Raw genomic sequence first — 21,870 nt, 5'->3', positions numbered from 1 at the left:
GATCTCTGTGAGTTCACGGCCAGCCTGGTCTACAGAGTAAGTTCCAGGACAGACTCCAAAGCAATACAGAGAGACCCTGCCTCAAAAAAAAAAAAAAAAAAAAAAAAAAAAAAAAAAAAAAAAAAAAAACAAACAAAAAAAAAAAAAACAGAAAACAAAAAAACAAAAAAAGTTTACTTTTATTTTCAAATGCTTCCTCTGTAGTGTAAAGTAAGTTTTATGCAGAAGGCATTTTCAGTTGGTCACAAAAAAGGAGAAGTAGAGCTTGCCACACTTAAATTCTCTATGAAAATGCTTGAGTTTCAGTCAAGAAGATTTCAGGGAAAGCTATGGCATAGTCTTAAAAGTTTATCAACTTTGGGGATGTTTTCGTGGGATTGGAATTTCTCTTTTGTGAGGTAAAATCTTCTGCAGATTGGTAGCACAGATGTGTAAAATCCTTCGCACTCTAAACTCCAAACTGGTCGCTATGATGCATTTGTTACCTTTCTTGTTGTATATCCAAATACCTGACTAGCAGCAACTTAAGGGGTGTACCTTGGCAGGAAGGCTCCAGGAGTGTATGGAGCTTGGCCACATTGTGCTTGTCTCCAAGAAGCAGACAGATGAATACAGGTGCTCAGCTTATTTCCTCCTTTCCATTCAGTCTAAGACCCAAACCCATGGGGTGCTGTTGCTTTCATTTGGGGTGGGTCCTCCCTCTTCAGGTAAACCTTTATAGAAACACCCCATATACACACTCGTACATGTCCAAATGCAGTCAAGTTCACAATGAAACTAAGCGGCTATGGATGTTAAGTTTTACATTACTTTTTATTTTTAATTTCAATACAATTAATTTTTTATGCAAAAAAGTTTTTCAACTTTATTTATTTATGTTTGTGTGTATGTATGTGTGCATATGCGCAGATGCTGCCATTGTGTGTGTATATGGAGGATGGAAGCAACTTGCCAGACTGAGTTGTATCCTTCTGCTCTGTGGTTCTAGGAATTGAACTTAGGTCGTCAGATGTGGCAGCATATACCCCTCGATCCACCTCGTCAGCTCAAGTTTTGTTTTGTTAAACATAATAGCCAACAAATATATATGTGTGTGTGTGTGTGTGTGTGTGTGTGTGTGTATTTTTTTTTTTTTTTTTTTTTTTTTTTGAGACAGTGTTTCTCTGTGTATCTTTGTAGACCAGGCTGGCCTTGAACTCACAGAAGTCCACCTGCCTCTGCCTCCTGAGTGCTGGAATTAAAGGCATGCTTCACCAACACCTGGCTTAAATATCAATATATATCTTAATAATATGGATTAAAGCTAATTTTAATACAGATTAAATCTAGTTCCCTTAGCATTTAAATTTGTGGATGAGAAGAGACTTAAAAGTCCTTCTGTTATTTAGCTTTCATTGCCATCTACTCAATGATGTATATATCGTATACATATGTGTGTGTGTGTATATATATATATATATATATATACACACACACATATATATATATATATATATATACATGGCATAAATGCATACTTTGACATAGTTTGGAATGTAAAATTCTATTTTTCTATACTTGGAATTGACTAAATTCATGTGGATGATTGTTGGCCCTTACAGTTTTATTATGCTTAAAATAAGAAAACAGTGATATTGAAAACCTTCCTTCTTTTAACATGTGGCTTTAATTTGCATTTTAATCAGAGTATGGAAGTCATTACTCTGACATCTGAAACTGAGGTAGCAGTAAAAGTTATCACTCACAGGACAGCAGACACAGCTTATTTTGTGTTTATTACTGGGTGGCCCTCTTAAAACTTTCCTGAACCTAATTGAATCCAGCTATTAGAAAATTAAATTAATTATTTAAATAACATTAAATTATGATATTTATTTTGGATGTATTTAGTTGAATTGTCTTAACAGGATTGATACCAATGAATGTTTAAGATTACAGAGTCTAATGGCATGCATGTTGATAGCATTTCCAGTAGATTTCTAGTGGTTCTTTTCTGCCTAATTTGTACACAGTAAAAGAAATCATTACTTTTATTCTTTCTATCATTCCTAGGTTCCTCATAACTGAAGACTGATGTAATATAATAACAGAGCTACCAGGCTGTTATTGACAATTTCTTTGTCTTTTGCTATGCTTTTGCCAAATCTTGATTTATTTCAAAACTTTAAGCTGTTTCACATGGTAAAAGTCTCTAGCTCCTTGTTTTTTTTTTTTTTTTTAGTTAGCAACTACTTGGCTATTATTTTCTTGGTATCAGCAAATCTCCTAGGAAGCTGATCATTCTTACCCTTGGCATTTCAGCACAAGCACTGGAATTGTTAAGACTGTTTTTGGATTCAAATGGTTGGTTTTGCCCTCTGTGTAAGTCATGTGATCTTCGTGGCTATATTCTAGTAAAACTTGGATTATGGACACCAAAACTTGAAATTTTATAATTTTCACATGTCAAGAAAAAAAGTTTCCTTTTGTGTTTTGGTTATTAGAAGCATTTGTGTTATCATCCAGGACTGTCATAACAAATAACCATGCAAACTAAGTGGCTTGAAACAGCAGAGATTTACTTCTTCTTGGTTCTGGAGTCTAAAAGCAGCATGGTTTATGACCTTGCTACCTCTGAAGTTTTGGCATGGGGGTCCTCCCTGCATTCTGCCAGTTTCTTGGTGTTTTTTTGGTTGCCACTGCATTATTCTAGATCTCTGCCTCAGTCATTATTACAGTGTCTTCTGTTCTATGATTTTGAAAATGAACTCCTTTTCCTTTTTCACATAAAGATACTGCTAGGTCATTAGTTTTAGTGCCCATTTCAATATGGTGCATCTTTAGTTACTTATAGGGATCTTTTTTCTAATAAGTTCACATTCACATGTCCTGGGATCATGCTTGTTTCATTAAGACAGTATCCAACCCAATAGCCAACTTTAAAAATAATACAAAAGCTATTCTTAGTGTATGTGCCTTGCAGAATATATAATGGAACTGACTCAGACGTCGATTTTCTGATCCTGCTAGAGTTGACTTTCATTTATTCTTTCATTAAACTCACATTCTGCTGACTTTCTTCTGCTTCTGGCTTTCTCTTGTTCTTTATAGACCAGGACCCCTTGCCTAGGGAATGGTGTCACCCAAAATGGGTCTACTCTTTCTGTATCAATTAACAATCAAGACAAACCCCACAGTATGCCCTTGAACTAAAATGATGAAGATACTAATTTCATTTAGACTTCTTCTGAGGTGATTCTAGGTTGTGTCAAATTGATAATTAATTATAATCATCACAGTCCATACACTTAAATGTTTTGTTCTAACCCTTCACTGGAATGATTTCCAATACCCAGTGTTAAATGTCTCTTATAGTTGCTTTGACTTTATAAATAGAAACACATTTAGATAAGGTGAACGAAGGTTGTAATTAAGGGAAGGGTATTTAGATGGCACTCAGATTGGTGGCCAGATCTAAAGGAAAAACTGGAATTTAAGTCAGCCACATAAAGTCAGCTAGTAGGACCTTTTATATGATATTACCATCCGTGTCCTACTACCTTATCTCTAATCTCAAATGTTTACCCTTGGAAGGGTTGTAGATGTGTACACACACACACACACACACACACACACACACACACACACACACACACACACACACACAGTGTTGTTATTTCTTGGTCAGATGCCTGTTACAAAGACAAAACAACATTTAGAGATACTTTCTAGGTTCAGCAGCAGGATTGCTCAATGGGTAAAGGTTCCTGCCACCAAATCTGATGTCCAGTCCCCTGTATTCATATAGTGGAAGGAGAGAAATGTCTCTTACATGTTGTCCTCTAACCTCTACATGCATACTGTGGCATGTGCCTCCCCCAATAAAATTTTTTCCTCCAGATTATATTGTTTTCTGTTTGCACCTGGCATCAGTTCATTGATCTCTCATAGCATCTCCTTCCTTCAGTTCTTCTCTCCCGTTTTCCTCCTTCTATCATAGTGATGATACCCTTGTTCCAAGATGAGGTTTTACTTAGTCACAACTGTCTTTCAGTGGTTGGAACAGAAAATACTCTAGGTGAATCTGTAGTTTGCTGCTTTCATGTTGCTGCTTATTTTACTTCCTGAGTATATTATTTATTCAGTGTTTGGTATGTTCCCATCACTGTTGTGTATTTGTGCTGTGGTGCAAATAAAGTCAATGTACATGCCTTTCTTGAGCTTACATTATAAAAAGAAAAACAGGACTATAATCATGTAAGTTAGAAAAAAGGACAGAAGAGGTGTTGGCTGGCAAGTAAGTAGCTCTGTGCCAAGTCTCATTGTTAAGAGGCAGAGCTTTTGTTGTTTTATGGTAGCAACATTGCATAGTCTTCTGATAGGAGGAGATAGGTATTTGTGGTGTGTGTGTGTGTGTGTGTGTGTGTGTGTGTGTGTGTGTGTGTGTGTGTGTGTGTGTACACCAGGGCTTTTGTTGTTCTATGGTAGCAACATTGTATAGTCTTCTGATAGGAGGAGATAGGTAATTGTGGTGTGTGTGTGTACACCTGGGCTACAGAGTGTATACACTCTGTAGACAACTCAGAGAACAACTTGTGGGAGTTGGTTCTCTCTATTGTGTGGGTTCTGGGGATAGATATCATGTTCTCAGGCTTGGTGCTATGTGCCTTTAACCCACTGGACCATGTAGCTGGCTTAGGACCCAAATCATTAAACAACAACAACAACAAAAACAAAAACAAAAAACCCAAAACCCATTGGTAAACTTAAGTTAAAGTCCCAATATGGGAAGAAGTTGGCTCATTTTGTTCATGCTCGAAGTCATTGATTGGCCCTGGAGTTGGAAAGAAAGGCCAAATATCCATCATATTTAAGATGTTGGGGGCCATGTTAAGGTGTTAGCTTTTTGTTATATTAGGAGACCATTGGAGATTAAGGATACAAGATGTTGTGGTTTGACTTGTATTTTAAAACAGTTTTTCCAGCTAGAAAGGGAAGTAGTAATTACATTGTGTGAGCAATTGTCTGGGAGCTCTGGCTCCATCTTTACTCATTCTATTGCTGTGAACTATAAGTTACCCAAAATGTTTATGTATAAATGTCTCATAAACTTAATTGAGGTTCAGGGATATTTATTTAGATAAAGATACATGTTGGCAACATGTAAAATTTATATTAATGTACTTTGTTTTTTTTAAAAAAATATGTTTTATTTTTATATGCATTGGTGTTTTGCCTATATGTATGTCTGTGAGGGTGTTGGAACCCACTATTGGAACCCACTAGAGTTAGATGGTTTTGAGCTGCCACATAGGTACTGAGAATCGAACCCTGGTCCTTTGAAAGAGCCATAAGTGCTCTTAACCACTAAACCATCTCTCTACTCCTGTATTTTATTCCCAACAAGACAAATTTTGCAGTCATTTCCTGAAGTTTATACCTTCCTATCTTTGTTAATGTCCACTGTGCCCTTTCTCAGTTTTCAAGAAATAATATTGTATTGGTATCTGTAATACAGTACTCTCTAACACATTTTGCATATGGTAATGAAAATATTAGAATTATTTTTGTTTATAGAATTTATCCTGAATTGTATACCAGTACCTTATTGGTTGGAAAGCAAGGATGAATTATAGCTGGTGTAGCATTAGCTGTTTTTAATTGTGGGAACACCTGTTAGGTCATGTTAGGGGTCACGAGGCAAGAAGGGTTGTAACCTGTATTCCAGATGGTATTTAGCCATTTTATGTTCATTACAGTCAGAATTTTTAAATTAGAACATGTTATGAATGTGATTTGGACTTTTGTAATGCAAATATAGTATATTAATTCATAGAATCAGTAAACTTTTGTGTTTCATGTTGAAAAATAGTTTATTACATCTTTATTAGTAGTCTATTAAAACTTGATTTTCATAGCTGTGTTTTAGAAGTCTATATAAATGTCTCTTTATATATGAAGTAGCATTAGAATGTATTTTCTATTTTGACCTTATATTTTAAAACCTTATTAAGTTGGTGACATTATTCATCTTTTGTTTTAAATTGACTCATTTAAATAGTTTTGTTACTCCATAATAAAAACTTCATATGCTCGTCTTGCTTTTTTACAGAAAAGTTTAGTTATTGTTAAAAATATATAGACTCAGAAATGTATAGTCTTAGAAGTGCTAATCACTTTGTCTCTACTACCCCTTTATATGTATATATGCATACTTGCAGGAGAAAAGGAATTAATTGACTGTATTGTTAGGTTATAATACTAAAATTTTCTAGTGTTAAAAATTGTTAAAAAAAAGTGAAGTTTCTATCAACTCCAGAGTGTGTATATTCAGTAGGACTAGAAAAAATTGCATTCTAAGTACACATTTATTTTATGTGTTTACAAAATTTAGTGTTGTATTCTAAATTTCTGTTAGTGTAATTTTATGATGGAAATAAAAATCAGCAGGAAGGAAGATGAATGCAGGGAATGCTGGAAAGTTGTGACATTAAGGGGACTGACTGGAAGCTACCATTGTCTCAAGAAGACAGGTAGAAACAGTTGTAGGTGGAAAAGGCTGAGTGTTTTTATAATGCAGCAAGGAACAGTCACCATCTTTTCCAACTCCTGTTTACTTTGTTAAGTCTCTAACAAGGTTTGGCTTAAGATAAAGAATTCTCTATTGCAGCATTGCTTATAGGTTGTGAGTCAGTGTGGATTAGTGCCTAAGGATAATAGCATTATGTTCAGTTAATGTGAACTAACCAGTTAAGTGCCACATTTGCAAATCAGCTTCAATTGCTACAAAACATTAAAGACTCCATTCATTCTCCTTGCACCATGGGGGCAGCCACATGGCCTCCATTAGTCAAACCTGGTGGGCTAATGAAGATTCATGGTCTTCAGGTTTTGCTACCTGTATTCCAGTGTTTATTTTTTCTCTTTATGGGCTTTTCTGTTTTCTTTCTTTTTTCTTTTTTCTCATTTTCTGTACAAAACTAAACTTCTTTAACTCAGCAGTGAGTATATCAGATAGTTGTTAACCAATTAACAATTAACAAATAAATAGGTATTCATATACACAGGTTACTTTAACACAGCAGTGAGTTGTGAATTATTAGGATATGTGGACACATTACTCAGTAGCTAAGTAGTAAATAATATGTATTTGTGTATACAAGATAGTTTAGCAATTACAAGATCTTCAGCAATTAAATTTTCTTGAGTTCAGGTAAGGGTTCTAGAAACTTGTTTCTGCCTAACTGTTTTGAAGTCAGATATGGGAAAATGATAAAGTGAGATTTTTGTTTACCTCTCCCCCTTGTAGCATCTTACCTTATTTCTGTAAACCCCCCCCCCAACCCAAGTGCTTTTCCTTGTAAGGTTATTTTATTTATTTATTTATGTGTGTGTGTGTGTGTTAGACACACATGCAATTTAATATAAATATTTAATGAAAAGAATGAATCTCCAGCAGAAAGCAATAATGTAAATGTGGTTTCAGACTGTGTCAGAAACTCTGTAGGCTGGGGAAGTGGTATTGAGGTGCGAGCAACTTGCAGCTTTTCTTAAATCTAAATAGGCAAACTCTACTGAGCTATGCAAATGAGTATACCAGCTATTTGCTTGTGCTTGATCTAGAATCTCACTTTGACTTTTTCATGTCCAGTTCTAGTCCCACCCCCTCTTCTGAACTAATAGAGACTTGGCTGTAGGTCTGGTTTTATAGTCTAAGGAAAGTTTTGGTTTCTAATTTCTTAGGTTCCTGTTAAAAGTATTGAGGCCATGAACATCTAGGTAAGATGGCAGATTAGTTTGTTGTGTAGGGAGGATCTGGGTTGGGGAGGGAAGAGTGTGACCATATGTTATGGAAAGTGTAACTATATGTTATGGAAGTTTTTATTTTATTTTTTTTTCAATTAAAACCAAAGAAGTTACTTCTGTGTGACTCAGTGAACTAAGAGTCAAGACAAGAGAAACAATAGCCCATCAGGGAAAGAGCTAAAGAAAAAAGAGCATCCAGGTGGGATTCATAAAGGGACATCCAAAAGCAGCTACCAACTGAAAATCATCCTTAGCACTGGTCCTAGATCAGTGGTAATTACTAGAGTGGTATTCTTCTTTCTTGGACATGCGTACCACTATAGCAGCAAGTTGAAGAAAGACCTACAATGCAACCATTGGTGGATATCTTGCATATAAAATAATGGCCAGAGAAAATCAGTTGGTGGAGATAGCCATAAATAGGTACTTGAATATGAGATGTTTTATGGGTGCCCAGGAGTTGTGAGCCTAAGACATAGATGTCCCTTTGGTCAGGAAGAGTGCACTGACATGACATGTTTGAGTTACTGAATCTAGCACCACTCATTCTGATAGTAATATAGTCATGGTAGAGGGGGAAACTGTAATCCAGCTAGGAAAAAATTCTGAGATTGTACCTTTGCTTCATATTTTTTACATCTTTATTTTTCATTTTAATTGTTTTATCCTTCCCAAATAAGGCTTTATGCTTGTACTTTCTGCATTGCCTTTATAATTTTTTAAGTATTTTTCATATATCTAACCCATGTAGTCTTTTCATTTATAATCTCCTGCTTTTCCCCCTTTCCCTTCTCATTTCATTTTGTAATTATTTGTATTTTTAATGTAACACACACACACACACTCACACATGCATATGTACACACACCATAAACAACATTTACCCTAGTCAATAGTTCTATAGTGCCACTGTCTATGAACCCTTTTGGGGACACAAATGAAATACTCAAATGTGATCTATTGCAAGGTAACTGTGGAACTGGTGTCAGATTATATTTATCACTGAAGTTAGCTTCCTTTCTAACTACTGGTAGAGAACACAAATTTAAGTAAAGACAACTCAGTAGGGAGACTCAAGTAAGATGTTGTAAACAGTAATTGGGAACACATAAAACTGCAGAGAACCAGACAATTGTGAGACAGAGAGACACTGTGACAGTCCCACAATTTTACATTTCTTTAATATTGTAATCCAAAGATGATAAACTAGCTGAAAATCCAGAAAATATTTCACAGTCTTACTTTCAAAAAGGACAGTGGTCAAGAGCACTTGTTGCTTTTGTAGAGGACCCAGGTTTTGTAGAGGACCCAGGTTCAGTTCACAACCATCTGTAACTCCAGTTTCAGGGGTCCAATATTCTCTGACTCTATAGTCACTGATTATGCCTATGGTAAAAACATAGTCATGTAAGCAAACACTCATACATATGAAATAAAAGTAAATGCATCATTTAAAAGGATAAATAAGCATTCAAACAGATGAATGAAATCATGATCAATTCAGGATCTGAATAAGAAAGCTACCAAAATGAATGTAAATAAGCTATGTTGGAGAATTTAAGACCCATGGAGGAAAATTTTGCTTGGAAACTAGATGCTATAAAAAGAACTAAACAGTGCAGGATTGGGCTTTGGTGACACAGCCGTCTTTGAGTCCATTTCTGCTCCTATAAGGAACCCCATACTCCTTCTGGTGCCCTGCTTGGAGCCTCCTGAGGACTGGGGTCTGCTTGCAGGGGAGCTCATCCCCTCAGACTGGCCTATGCAGAGTCTGCCAGTGTCCTGGTTCCACCTGGTTCCAACCGCAGTAAGAGATAAACTTGGGCCTGTTTCTAGCCTGCCTTCCTGGACCCTGCTTGGACCCTCCTGACCTCAGGCCTGTGCATGCTCTGGAGAGCCCACCCAGGTGGATTGGCTTGTCCAGAGTCTTCCAGTGTCCTGGACCCACCTCTACCTACAGAAAGAGTCCAACTTGCTGTGCCCTGCTCAGAGCCTCCTGAGGACTGGGGAGTCTGTGGGGGAGTCTATCTCAGAGGACCAGCCCATCCATAGTTTGCTAGTTACCTAGTCCCACCTCCAACCACTGCAAGAGGAGAGCCATTGGAGTATTAAACCTAATTGCACCCACTGGAAGAGAATCTTGATGTAGTACCCACCAGGAGAGAGAGAGAGAGACCCACTGGTATACATTGGAAGAAGGGATGGGTATACGACAGTATAAGAACACAGTCAACAACATGAAGATCAATATGACCAACCAGACCTGAACATCCCAACAAAGATGAAGCAGAAGAGAACGACCCTAAAAACAACTTTATGAAGATAGAGACTCTAAAAGAAGAAATGAGAAAATCCCTTAAGGAAATGGAAGAAAAAGCAAACTAAAAATTGCAAGAAACAATTCAAACAGTGTAAGGTTTGAAAGATGAAATAGAGACAATTAATAATAATAATAATAATAATAATAATAATAAAAAAGACACGCAGTCTGAGGGAACACTGGAAATGGAAAACCTGGGTAAACTACAGATGCAAGCATAACCAACAGAATACAAGAGATGGAAGAGAAAATCTCAGGCATTGAAGATACACTAGAAGAATAGATTCATCAACCAAAGAAAATCTTGAGTCCAACAAATTCCTAATACAAAATATATCCAAGAAATATGGGGTATTGTGAAAGGCCAAACTTAAGAATAATAGGTATAGAATAACCCAACTCAAAGGTGCAGAAAATATATTCAAAAAACATCATGGAAAAAACTTTTCTAACCTAAAGAAAGACATGCTAGTGAAAGTACAAGAAGCTTTCAGAATACCAAATAGAGTGGACCACACACAAAAAAGTCCCCTCGACACATAATCAAAACACCAGATGTACAGAATAAAGAATATTAAGAGCAGCAAATAAAAAGACCAAGTAACATATAAAGGTAAACCTATCAGAATTATATTTGTCTTCTTCATGGAAATTCTGAATCCAGAAGGTCCTGAATAGATATTCTACCAACACTAAGAGACCAACTTATGCTATAAATGAGTTAACCAAACAAGTAAAAACAGAGTGGAAAATATAATTGGATATGACCAAGCAAAATAATTAATTCTAGGGATAGAGGATACGGGTAAGGTAATAAAGTCTGACATGTATAAAGAAAGCACATAACCAAAAATTTTTTAAGAGCTCTGGATATGTTTAAGAGATTAAAATAAAGGTTATTGGAGAAGCTGAGTGAGCTAAAGGTATGGATATCATATTCATGAAACTGTCATAGAAAACTTAACAGAGAAATAGACTTTGCAACATAAGAAGGATCCAGGACTCCAAATAGCCATGGAATGAGAACCCATTCAAGAACAAGGGCGAGTTTGGGATAAGTAATGTCCACAGAATAAACCAACTAGCCCTCACTGCCAGCAGTTAGAAGATAGCAATCTAACACTTAGTACATGGACTGAGTTTGTATACTTTCAAAAGTATTTTAAATGACAAATTAGAGATCACGTTTAGGTAATTATTTAAGCTCTCAAATTGGAAACTGGGCTGGACCAAATTACTGTACCATTTGATATTATTCCACCGTATTGATTGAAAAATTCAGTTCTATAATTGACCAAGCTCTTGTTTTGAAAGATAATTGAAGAAGTAGAACACTATATCTTAATGATTGTAGTTTTGCTTTTATATTTTGTTCACTTGTGACAATTTATGTGAAAAGATAGCTTTCTAGGGGAAATATGCCTTTCTTGATACATTTTATTATGCTAAGAGAAGACAGGAACATAACAAGGTGCATGATTAGGTCATGTCATGCTGAATAGAACATGACAGAACATGCACTTAAAAAAGTACACTCTTCCTTAGAGCCAGATTGCTTTCAGTTTGGAAATGAACCATCTGCTTATCATTTACGTTCCTGGAGAATTCACCAGTCCACATCTCTAAACAGAAGTAAAATTCCTCATAACCTTGAACTTCTGCTGAAGTGTCCATATGTAGCACATATTTTTAGTATTCTGAATAAAAACAGATTATGACATTTATGATGTCTAAAGAGAACAAGTTGATTTCATTAACATGAAAGACCAGACCAACACATTATATTTTCAACATTTGAAATTGCTGTGATACATTTGGGGCATATTTATTCACACTCTGGTTAACCACACATCTCCCAAACAACCAGTATATGAGCACTCTCTCACACAAAACTTCAACAAGTAGCTGCTATATAGTGTGATAAGTTGTTGAGGGGGTGAAGATTCAGGTATGACAAATTTCTGGCTAGACAAATAGTTTCTTGAGTAACAAGAACAGGGATAGTCATTGGCAAGTCATTTGCCATTGCATAGCTATTGTGTGTCCTGCTTATTTCCCTTTTATCTAGTATACTAAGGTTGCAATCCCTTATTTGTGACTGGACATGGGAGTTTTGAAGAATTGGAAGCAGAAAAAGCTTTCTAATTATTCAGTAACTGGAAATGCATTCAAATGGGGAAGGAAGTAACAGAGGCTGTCCTTGAACTCTAATCTTACCTTCACCTCCCAAGTAGTGGATGATAGGCATGCACTACCATGTCTGGAGTAAGAACTGTTCGTTAACCACTGACTTACCTTGGTGCTGTTGTAGAAAGTTAAACATTAGTTATCAAATTGTTCATTTTTGGGCTGGAGAGATGCCTTAGCCGTTAAAGGCTAGGCATGACCAAAAATGTAAGTAGTTAGCTTCAATAGACATGCCTGCTGGATTTTTTTACTGGGCTTGATGTGGCTCTGTGATTTTGGAGTAATAACAGTGACAAGATGGCTCAGAGGGTAAAGTTCTTGCCACTGAAGCCTGACATAATGAGTTTGATTCCAGGAATCCACAGTAGAAGGAGAGAAATGAATTCTGATAGCTTTCTACTAACTTCCATATGCATGCCATGACACACAAGCAACTCTGGCATGTGTTCACCCACCATCGTACACACACAACAATGATGATGATAACAATAAATTTTTAGGAGCTAATTTGAAGCATTTATGTGTCTGCAGATAATCTAAAATTCAAGTCAACAACTCAAACAGTGATGTTCAAAGTCACACAGTTTACCACAATACCATGCAAGGACACACTAATTTGATGCTTACATTCTGAGGAATGATGACAGGCAAATACTTCAACTTTTTACTTTCCATAATTAAACCATTATGTCTCTGCCAAAGCAGAAAACTTTAGACAGTGAAAGCACTGTGATCCAAAAATGCAACATACTTGAATATAAGCAGACATTTCAGGCATCATACATTAGGTTGTGTGCCATGTCATGCACAATGCATAGCCTACATGTTTACATTCAGAAAGCCATGACAGGCAACACAGATGAAAAGTGCCAGAAATACCATGGTTTCACTGAATGGATATTTTAAAATTAAAAAAGTAAATTTATCAAGACCAGCCGCTGTTCTTCCCTGTTTGGAAAAAAAAATCTTCAAATACTTCTGGTTCTCAGTATTTTGGATAAGGGATGTTTAATCTTGGTTCATTTTCTTTCCCTCCTCCTCCTCTTCCTCCCTCCTCCATCCTTTATCATTATTACTACCATCACCACAGTCACCATCATCATCATCATCATCACCCTTTGTATTTACCATGTACACATGTAGGAGCAGCAATAGCTCCTGTCCTCTGGTGTTACAACTCTTGTGTTGGATGAAAAGGTTGTGATTCCTCAGTCCTTGTGAAAGGTTGCAGTTACATCTTTTAGCAGGCTTCAGATTCCTTAGTCCTGATAGCAGCTAGTGTTAAAGCTTCAGGTGTCAAACATCTATGACCCTTGACCCTAATGGCATGTTAGTTCTCGAGAACTATTCCAGTGACCAAGTCCTGTAATTTCTTTTTCTTTCTGTCTCTATATAGCTTTCTAACCAACTGTGAACCTTTGTGTCATGTCTATTTCCACCATTTCCCTTGTCCCTGCACCAGTTTTTCCTCGATTTACCTGCCTTTTCTTCAGATGTCTTCAGAGTCATCAAGAATTCACCAAGGCTTAGGACAACAAAAAGTGCAGTACAAATTGTTTTAAACAGCCCGTGTTTTTACCTCAGGATCTCCAACAATTAGCTGCTCTCATTGCATAGTTTCCTCAAGCCACTATGGTAAAGCACCCTGTTTGGTTCTAGCGTTTGGTAGTCAAGCTAACTGCTTGACTGACAGGTCTTTTGCTCAGAGGCAGCTAGGGTAGCAACAGAGTCCACCAGCTGCCAGTTAGGCAATCTTATTGTCCCATCTCACCTCTTTGCATATTTGTAAGAAAATGAATGTCAAAAAGAATGATTATAATAAAAATTTAAAAACATTTATCTTGATTTTTACAGTACTGTAACAGTGTTTAATATCTGCCCAGGTCCCTTGGCACAGAGACAGGCAGGCCCCTTTTATTTGTTTCACATTCATGGCTTTTGTAATTTTGAGAGACTCATTACCATTTAATAATGATGGGGTTGAGATCTTCAAGTCATTCATCCTACAGAAACGAGTATAAAAGCTCAAATGTTAGAAACAATTGGAAAAGCAGTCAAAGGCCCATGGGAATTTGCCTCTTCCAAAATGGCCTCTGTTGTTCTTTGTGGTCAGTTACTCATCATCAATTGCTAAACGGAATTATTTGTAGTAATTTATATAATATAAACTGCCTACATTTAACTGTTAAAACTTTAAAACATTAAATAGGAAATTCTGAAAAAATATAACTCAAGATTTAAATAATATGTGGAACAGTATAGTTAATAATCTGTTACTATTTTTGTTCATCTTTTATTGTGCTTAATTTAGAAATTGTAAATTCCATAAAAATGTATGTGTGTTTGTATATGTGGCATGGCACGATCTATAATTTCAGCTGTCCTTTGGGGACTTAGGACATATCCCACCCCTGGATGGACAGGGAGAAACATGAGAATATCAAGGATGAAGAAAACCCCCAGCTTTTCAGCTCTATTCTATGCACCTCTAGAGATGTTTTTGACTTACACACAGGCACACACTCACAGTCTTGGACTTCAAATTTATTACATGTAGGTTTTATGAGACTTGCTTCCCTTATCTAACATTCTTCTGAAAAAGCAGTCTTTCTTGATAATGTTTTTAAACAGGAATTTGTAGATACCCACTCCTACACACTCACATAGGAAATGTCAAGTGAATGCTTCGTATTAATCATCTTAGGTGGAATGAAAACTCCAGGGGTGAGGCAATTTATAAAAGTTTGTTGTAAGATAGTTACAAGTACTCTTTTATCTTTGGTTTGAAACTTAAAAGTAATTTGATCTGGTGTTGAGAAACTGTTCTTTACTTATCTCGAGTGATTGCTTACTACATCCACCTTCCCCTGTTTCCTCTATGAAAATCTCCTTACTGAATTGTGTCTGGAAGCTGAATGACACACTGTGGCATGCCCATCACTGAGCATAGAATAAAAACAAGTGCGTCATTGGTGACAGCTTTACTAGTAGATCTTTCAGCTAGTTTTATGTGTTTCAGTAAGGTCTATCAATGAATTAGCTGTTGTATACTGTGAAGTATGTGGATAACTCAGCTTCTTCCTGAATAATGGGTCTGTTTTGAATCTCTTATCAAATTATGTTGAGATTATGCTGCAGTTTCAAAGCTTAGCAGACTGTCCTAAAATACTTTAGTTTTAAAATTTTTCTGTGACCATACTTGACCATCAGCTCCTCTGCCTCCTGGCTCTATGTGTGTTGGCTTGTGCATAGGAACTCTAAGGATTGTGGCTTCTCATTTAAAGAACTTCAGAAGAAAATGTTCTTATTTATAAATTACATCGTGTACTTTACCAGTTAAGTCCAATTGAGGGTCTTACCCATTTTCACACATGCCCCATATATAGACTTGCCTTGCCTTGACAACCTTTACTGTTTACCTTTTTAATTGTTGTAATCCTAGATTTATTTAATCAAAAAGCATGATTTCCAGCCTTTGGTGGACTTTATTCCTTTGGCCACCTTTCTTTCATCTACATGTTTACCTTTTGCATACATTACATACTGTCACCCCGTTTTAAAGTCTATTTTTGTCATTCTCACAAGATTATTCTATGTCTTAATTCAAAGAGGAAAGAGGAATGAAAATGGATTGGATAAAACAGAGTCCTGAGGGACTAAGTTTTATTTATGCAATTCCTTTTTAGCCTCATTTATAGATTTCTGTGCATACTTGTAACCCCATTCTCTGTAGGTTCATTCTAGCCCAATCTCTTTATCCTCCCTCTGTTCTTCCTTCCTTTCTGGTTATCTTCCTACCTGACCACAAAAACCACAAGTTGTATATCTTAAAAAATACTGTGGCCACCCCCCCCCCCCATCTATAACTTTCTAGCTCTAACTTAGTCTCTTTCCTTATCTTTTTGGTTGAATACTTTATCATGGACAGCATTTCATAGTCTTTCTCCCATACACATCAAGGAAGTTAAATTGTGGAACAATTGATTTTATTTTGAAAATTATTCACTGATGATAATATCATTTCTTTAAAAGTTTAAAAAAAACCCTTAAATTTGTGTGTATATAAATCATTCCATGGGATTTAAGTAAATAGTAAGCTGCATCTCTTCTTGCAAAGATACCTGCAGTCAGCTTTTCATTAACTCATACACATTGCTGTCATTATTATTGTTTTGGCTTTTTGGGACTTTTACCTCGGCATTGTAGATGTCCACCATCATGCACATGTTCGTTCTTCTTGGTTCAGTTATGAATACTACTGACTTTGTATTAATAGAAGGTGGTGAATTTTGGGTAATTTGGGTATTTAATGTTTACAGGATCCTATTGAAACTTACTTTGTACTTATTATTTATAACTGAGCCAGTCTACAGTTTTTCTTCCCTCACCACTAATTAGAATTTTTATGTGAGTTTTAGGCTTTTTCTGTAAAATAAAGTTATTGTAATTTTATAGGGAATGAATCTCTCGATCACTTTGGATAGTATTAATACCTTAATAGTAAGTCTTCCAAACTTGGGATCATATTTATTTGTGTTTTAAATTTTCTTTCAATAGTATGTTGTTTGTAGTGGACACTTTTTTTTTTTTTTTTTTTTTTTAACCTCCATGATTAAATCCTTTGGCTAAAACTTTTTTCTCTTTAATGCCTTTGTAAATGAAATTTTCTTAATGACCTTTTATGATTTTTGTTAGTTTGTAGACATCAATAACTGGGGTGTTATCTCTGACATTTTCTAAATAACTATACTTCCCCCTTGTATTTTAAAGCAGATAATTGGTTTGAATGAATTCACTAGAAAATAACATTCATAATAACCACCAGCCTCTAAATTGAATACAAATGTTGAATTTTGCTAAGGTTAAGCTTATCTGAATGAACGGATTTAAAATGCTGGCACAGAAGGGCCCAGCATGTCAGTAACTTTTGAGAACACTTCACATGAACTCTTTAAACATAGAAGCCTAAAAACTGCATTCTGGGGATAATTGTCACTCTTTTTGTGTCTTAAACTTTTTCATGGAGGTAGTAGGTGTGTTATAGTGCTGACACTTTATAGTTTTGGGTGAGATATAAAGTTGTGTACATATCATACATGGGGTCATTTATACTTTTTTTTTCTTTATTCACAGGCCACAGAAACACTATTTAGAATGGGTGTTGCAAGAGGAACCATCGCAACATTAAGAAACGGAGAAGTAAGATGAGAATCTTGATATAGTTATTGTTAATTCATGGTTTTCAGTGTCTGCAACATATGCTGTGGGAAATATCGTGATGCTTTGTGTACAGGGAGCTACTTGATGGACATAATGTTACTGTACTTGATGGGTACCTACAGGGAAATGCTTAATGGACATAACACTGACTGGACTTTACATGCACCTCCATTGACATTTTATACTTACTGGAACCAGAGTTTAGGTTGAAAATGAATTACTGAGTCATTTAATCTATGCTTCCTAATTTCTTTTACCTTAAGAGAAAATGACAGTTCTTTAATAATAACTTGTACATAGACAATTCAGTGAGAAAAATCCTTTGCCATTTATCTTTCCTTTTTATGTTGTACACAACTGGTACTTATTTCCTAGCATAAAATTGGAAGTATTTAGTCCTTTTTCACTGGCAGAGAGGGAGAGATCTGTTTGTTTTGCCTTATTGAGCCAACTCAGTTAAGTTGTAGGCTATACATTTTGATGTTTCTACATGTCCCTGTCAATTAAAAATATTTTATAACACAGGATAAATTCTCACTCAAAAATCATTATCAGTCTGATAGCTACCCTGTCTTTATTTTATTTCCTTCCTCACTAATACATATTTAGGTTGCAGGTGAATATAATATTTTGTTGCCATGAATCTTTCTATTCTACTGGCACATGCTTCATAATGATGAAATACAGTGCTTCCTAGCCTGGGATTGAGTCCTTTGTTATTTAACACTTATAATTGAGTAACTTCAGTTTTTAACAGTAGAATTTACATACAGGGTTATTGGAATTTGTATAACTGTATGATTATAATTTGGATTGGCTTCTATATTTGTTGATTAAACACAACCATGACATCATTTAAGAAACAATGTATTCCTAAATATTTAAATGTGTATTGGAAAATCACTATATCATTTTGACATAACTTATTGATGAAGAATAAATTGATATAGTGCTGTTTCGATAAAGGAACATTTTTCTGCCTCGAAAGCCTGACCCTGAAATTAAGACTTATTAATTACTGTATACTTAATTCAGAGGGGGTAATGAATTTTTCCACTTTATCTCCTGTTATATAGGAAGGGTACAGGTCCTGTTATATAGGAAGGGTACAGACTTTATAAGCAGTTATTTGAGTGTACATACTGGGTATATGAGCTTACTTTACTGAATGGGCAGGAACTAATGTGCTGGTTTCCTAGTCATTCGTCCCTTCTTACTGGCCGTTACTACACATGATGAAACTGGATTAGCATTGCACCAAGTGCTTAAGCACCCTGGCCTTCTGTTCTTAAAGCCAATAAGATACTTTATTTCTTACATTTTAGGAGCTCTGAAAATGAAATGTGTTATTTAATCAAGGAAAGTTTGAAGGGGTCTGAAAACTATCTCACAGATTAAATGTATAAAAGACATTTTGAGTAGAGGAATGCTACAGCATGTTTTCAAAGCTCTCTTGTAACCCTATATGGGAGAAATTATATTGGTCATGTTACAGATACATGGAGGCTTAGTGAAGTTAGGTGTTTTGCCTCAGGTCAAATAGCTAGGAAAATGGAGAGCTTGTATTGGAACCACAGTCTTTAAAATCCACTCTTGGCCCCATATAATTTGCTTTACTATGATTCCTGTAGACAAGAGCTTATAATCCCTAGTGGTCCTACTTGAATATTTAAAAAATTGTATTATTGCTAAAATTTCTACAATTAATCAGTAAATGTTTTTGTATATTCTAAATCATTACTTTTTATGTGTATAGAAAATGATGTAGCTTAACATGAATAGAAAACCAATGTATTTACTCCTTACTCACTCATTGAACACCAAACTGTGGCGAATTCTTTGTAAAAGCCATAATAGCTGTAAAAGCCATAGTAGCTTCTGGATTTAATCACACAACTTTTAAATCAGATCATTTCTTTGTGTAGAGTTTTAACAATGTGCCTGTCTATTTGAACGGTAGAGTTTATTCACATTAGTAAACTGAAACTTTTGATAATTCTTCGAGAAAGATGTAATCCAGTATTCTGCCATTCAGTTGTATTTGTGAGATGAAAAGCATGCTGTGTTAAAGATGGTTACATTCTTAAATTTATATATTTAAATATATAAAATATAGTATATTTACATAACTTGAGATGAAAATAAAGCAGGGATTGATATCTTATGATTATCTTTAAAGTTCTTAAAGCTTTATGGTATTTATTGTGTGTGTCTGGGTGCAGTATGCTGCAGCAAACATGTATGCATGGAGCATGAGAATGACTGTGGATTTTTTCTTTCCTTTCACATTCATTTGGGAACTGAACTCAGGGCATCAGTCTTGCATGGAAAGTGCCTTTACCTGCTGAACTATCTGATCAGCCTTCATATGATTAGTCTCAAAGTTCTGAAAGGCAATAGTTAAATGATTGGCTACCTCAGGGAGTTTGAATTTAAATTATCATTTTCAGTTAAGTGCTTCTTCTCTATTGGTCAGCTGGTACCACATATCCAATCCTTAATTAAATGATAGGGTATCACTGAGCATGCTGTGGGCACAATCAAAATGACTGTCTATAGCCATGCTGAATTGATTAATACCTTGTGACTATAATTTTTTTAGATTCTTTAAATTCTCAAAAAAATCATTTATATACTCTCATTTAAATACAACTTTTAGTTTTGTAGATTTTTTTTTTTTAGCATTACATTTGGAATATTGGAAGGATTTCATGAAGAGAAAGAAGAATTATCCCTGTTCTTTCATTTAAGAGGCATTTATTGAGCACTCTGTATGTCTGATATTGTTTCGGATACCTGCTATTTGTCAGTGACCAAAGCTGGGCAATAGTCCTGCACTTGGGGAGTAAGCATGTTAAGCTAGCAATAACTTATTTTTATTAGGGAGAAACATTCAAGCATACAAAGTGATCAGGAAGTAGCCAGTTAGCAGACTTCAAAATCAGGTGTAAACAAGTGTGTGATTTGCAAGTACAAGTAATTTAAATCACAGTGGGGTTCGTGATTTGCCAAGGAGAAGCATCTAAAACTGGGCCTTTGTGAACTGCATGAGGAGGACTGAAGGTGAAGCTGTCAAAGGCTAAGAGAGACAAGATGAAAAGAAGTGAGGTGGAGAGCTACAAAGAGTCACTGGGGCCAAATAACTTTAGCTGGAGAATGCAGAGAGACCATGAGAGGAAGACGAATGCTTGCTGATATAACATTTGTTCAGTGTTTATATTATTCTAGGTGCATTATAGGTAATCTCATTTATACACCAAAACAGCCTTTCCTACAAAACACTATCAGGGAAATGGGAGCAAACATACATACTCTAATATTGATGGATTTGGGAGCTGATATTGTTAAAATGACTATAATCCCATGCTACCCAAAGCATTCCACAGATTTCATGAAGCATCCACATACCAGTAACATTCTTCAGAAAACTAGATCAAACAAAACAACACCAACAACAAAATCTCAAAGCACAGTTGGAGCCATAGAAAACTCTGAGCACCAATCTTTCTTGAGTGGAATGAACAAAGTAGGAGACAGTGTACTACTTGACTTCAAGTGTGCTGCAAAGCTGTAGTCATCAAAATAGTACATATTGGCAAAAAAGATAGTAAACCAATGGAGAGAGAACCTGGAAGGAAATCCAAAACTCTACAGCCACTTGATTTTGAAAAGGAAGCAAGTGATACACACTGTGAAAAGGGCAGCCTTTTAAGAAATGGATGCTGAAATAATTAGGTATTCACTTGCAGAAAAATGAAAACAGGCTGCTATTTCTCACCAGCTATGAGTCAAATAAAAGTAGACCAAAGGCTTTATTTAAGTTCCCAAACTACAAAAGTCTTGGGGTCCATAAGGAACTCTAGAATCAGAAGAACACATCAGTGTGGGCAGCATAAAGAAGTCCTGTCCAGGGGAAAAGCTATGTGTATGATGTGTATGATGAGTACTAGTGAAAACATGATAAAAATGAGCCGTGCACACTACTGGTGGGAATGTAGATTACTATACACACCATGGAAAACACTATGGAGGGTCCTCCAAAAAATGACCTGGCCCTGAAGTCATACAGCGAAGGCAAATGAAATCAGTATGTTGAAGGGGCATATGCATCTCCTTTGCATGTTCACTACAGCCCTCAAAATGGAATCTACTTAAGAGCCAACAAAATGGAATCCACCTAAGTTCTCACCTGCTATTGAGTGGATGAAGGAACTATGGTCCATTTATACCAAAGAATACATTTTGATCACGAAAAGCAACGAAATCCCTTAATTTGTGACAACATGAATAGAACTGGAGATGATTGTTAAGGGAAGTAGCAGGCACAGAAAGATGAGTACCACATGTGTCTTGCTCAT

The 21,870-nt window shown here is 35.8% G+C and overlaps 1 protein-coding gene across 1 annotated transcript in view; it reads left to right on the top strand.

Moving 5' to 3' along the window:
- Tmem135 (transmembrane protein 135) overlaps positions 1-21,870 on the top strand; it is a 187,482-nt gene that overhangs the window by 60,471 nt on the left and 105,141 nt on the right. The window contains exon 5 of the mRNA XM_051192184.1: positions 17,426-17,491. Coding sequence (XP_051048141.1) covers positions 17,426-17,491 — 66 coding nt within the window. The remainder of the gene's footprint in view (positions 1-17,425; positions 17,492-21,870) is intronic.

This window comes from Phodopus roborovskii, unplaced genomic scaffold, assembly GCF_943737965.1.
Source record: "Phodopus roborovskii unplaced genomic scaffold, PHOROB, whole genome shotgun sequence".
Classification (NCBI taxonomy): Eukaryota; Metazoa; Chordata; class Mammalia; order Rodentia; family Cricetidae; genus Phodopus; species Phodopus roborovskii.
The sequence above is the reverse complement of the archived record's forward strand: the minus strand, read 5'-3'. Positions and strand labels throughout refer to the sequence as shown.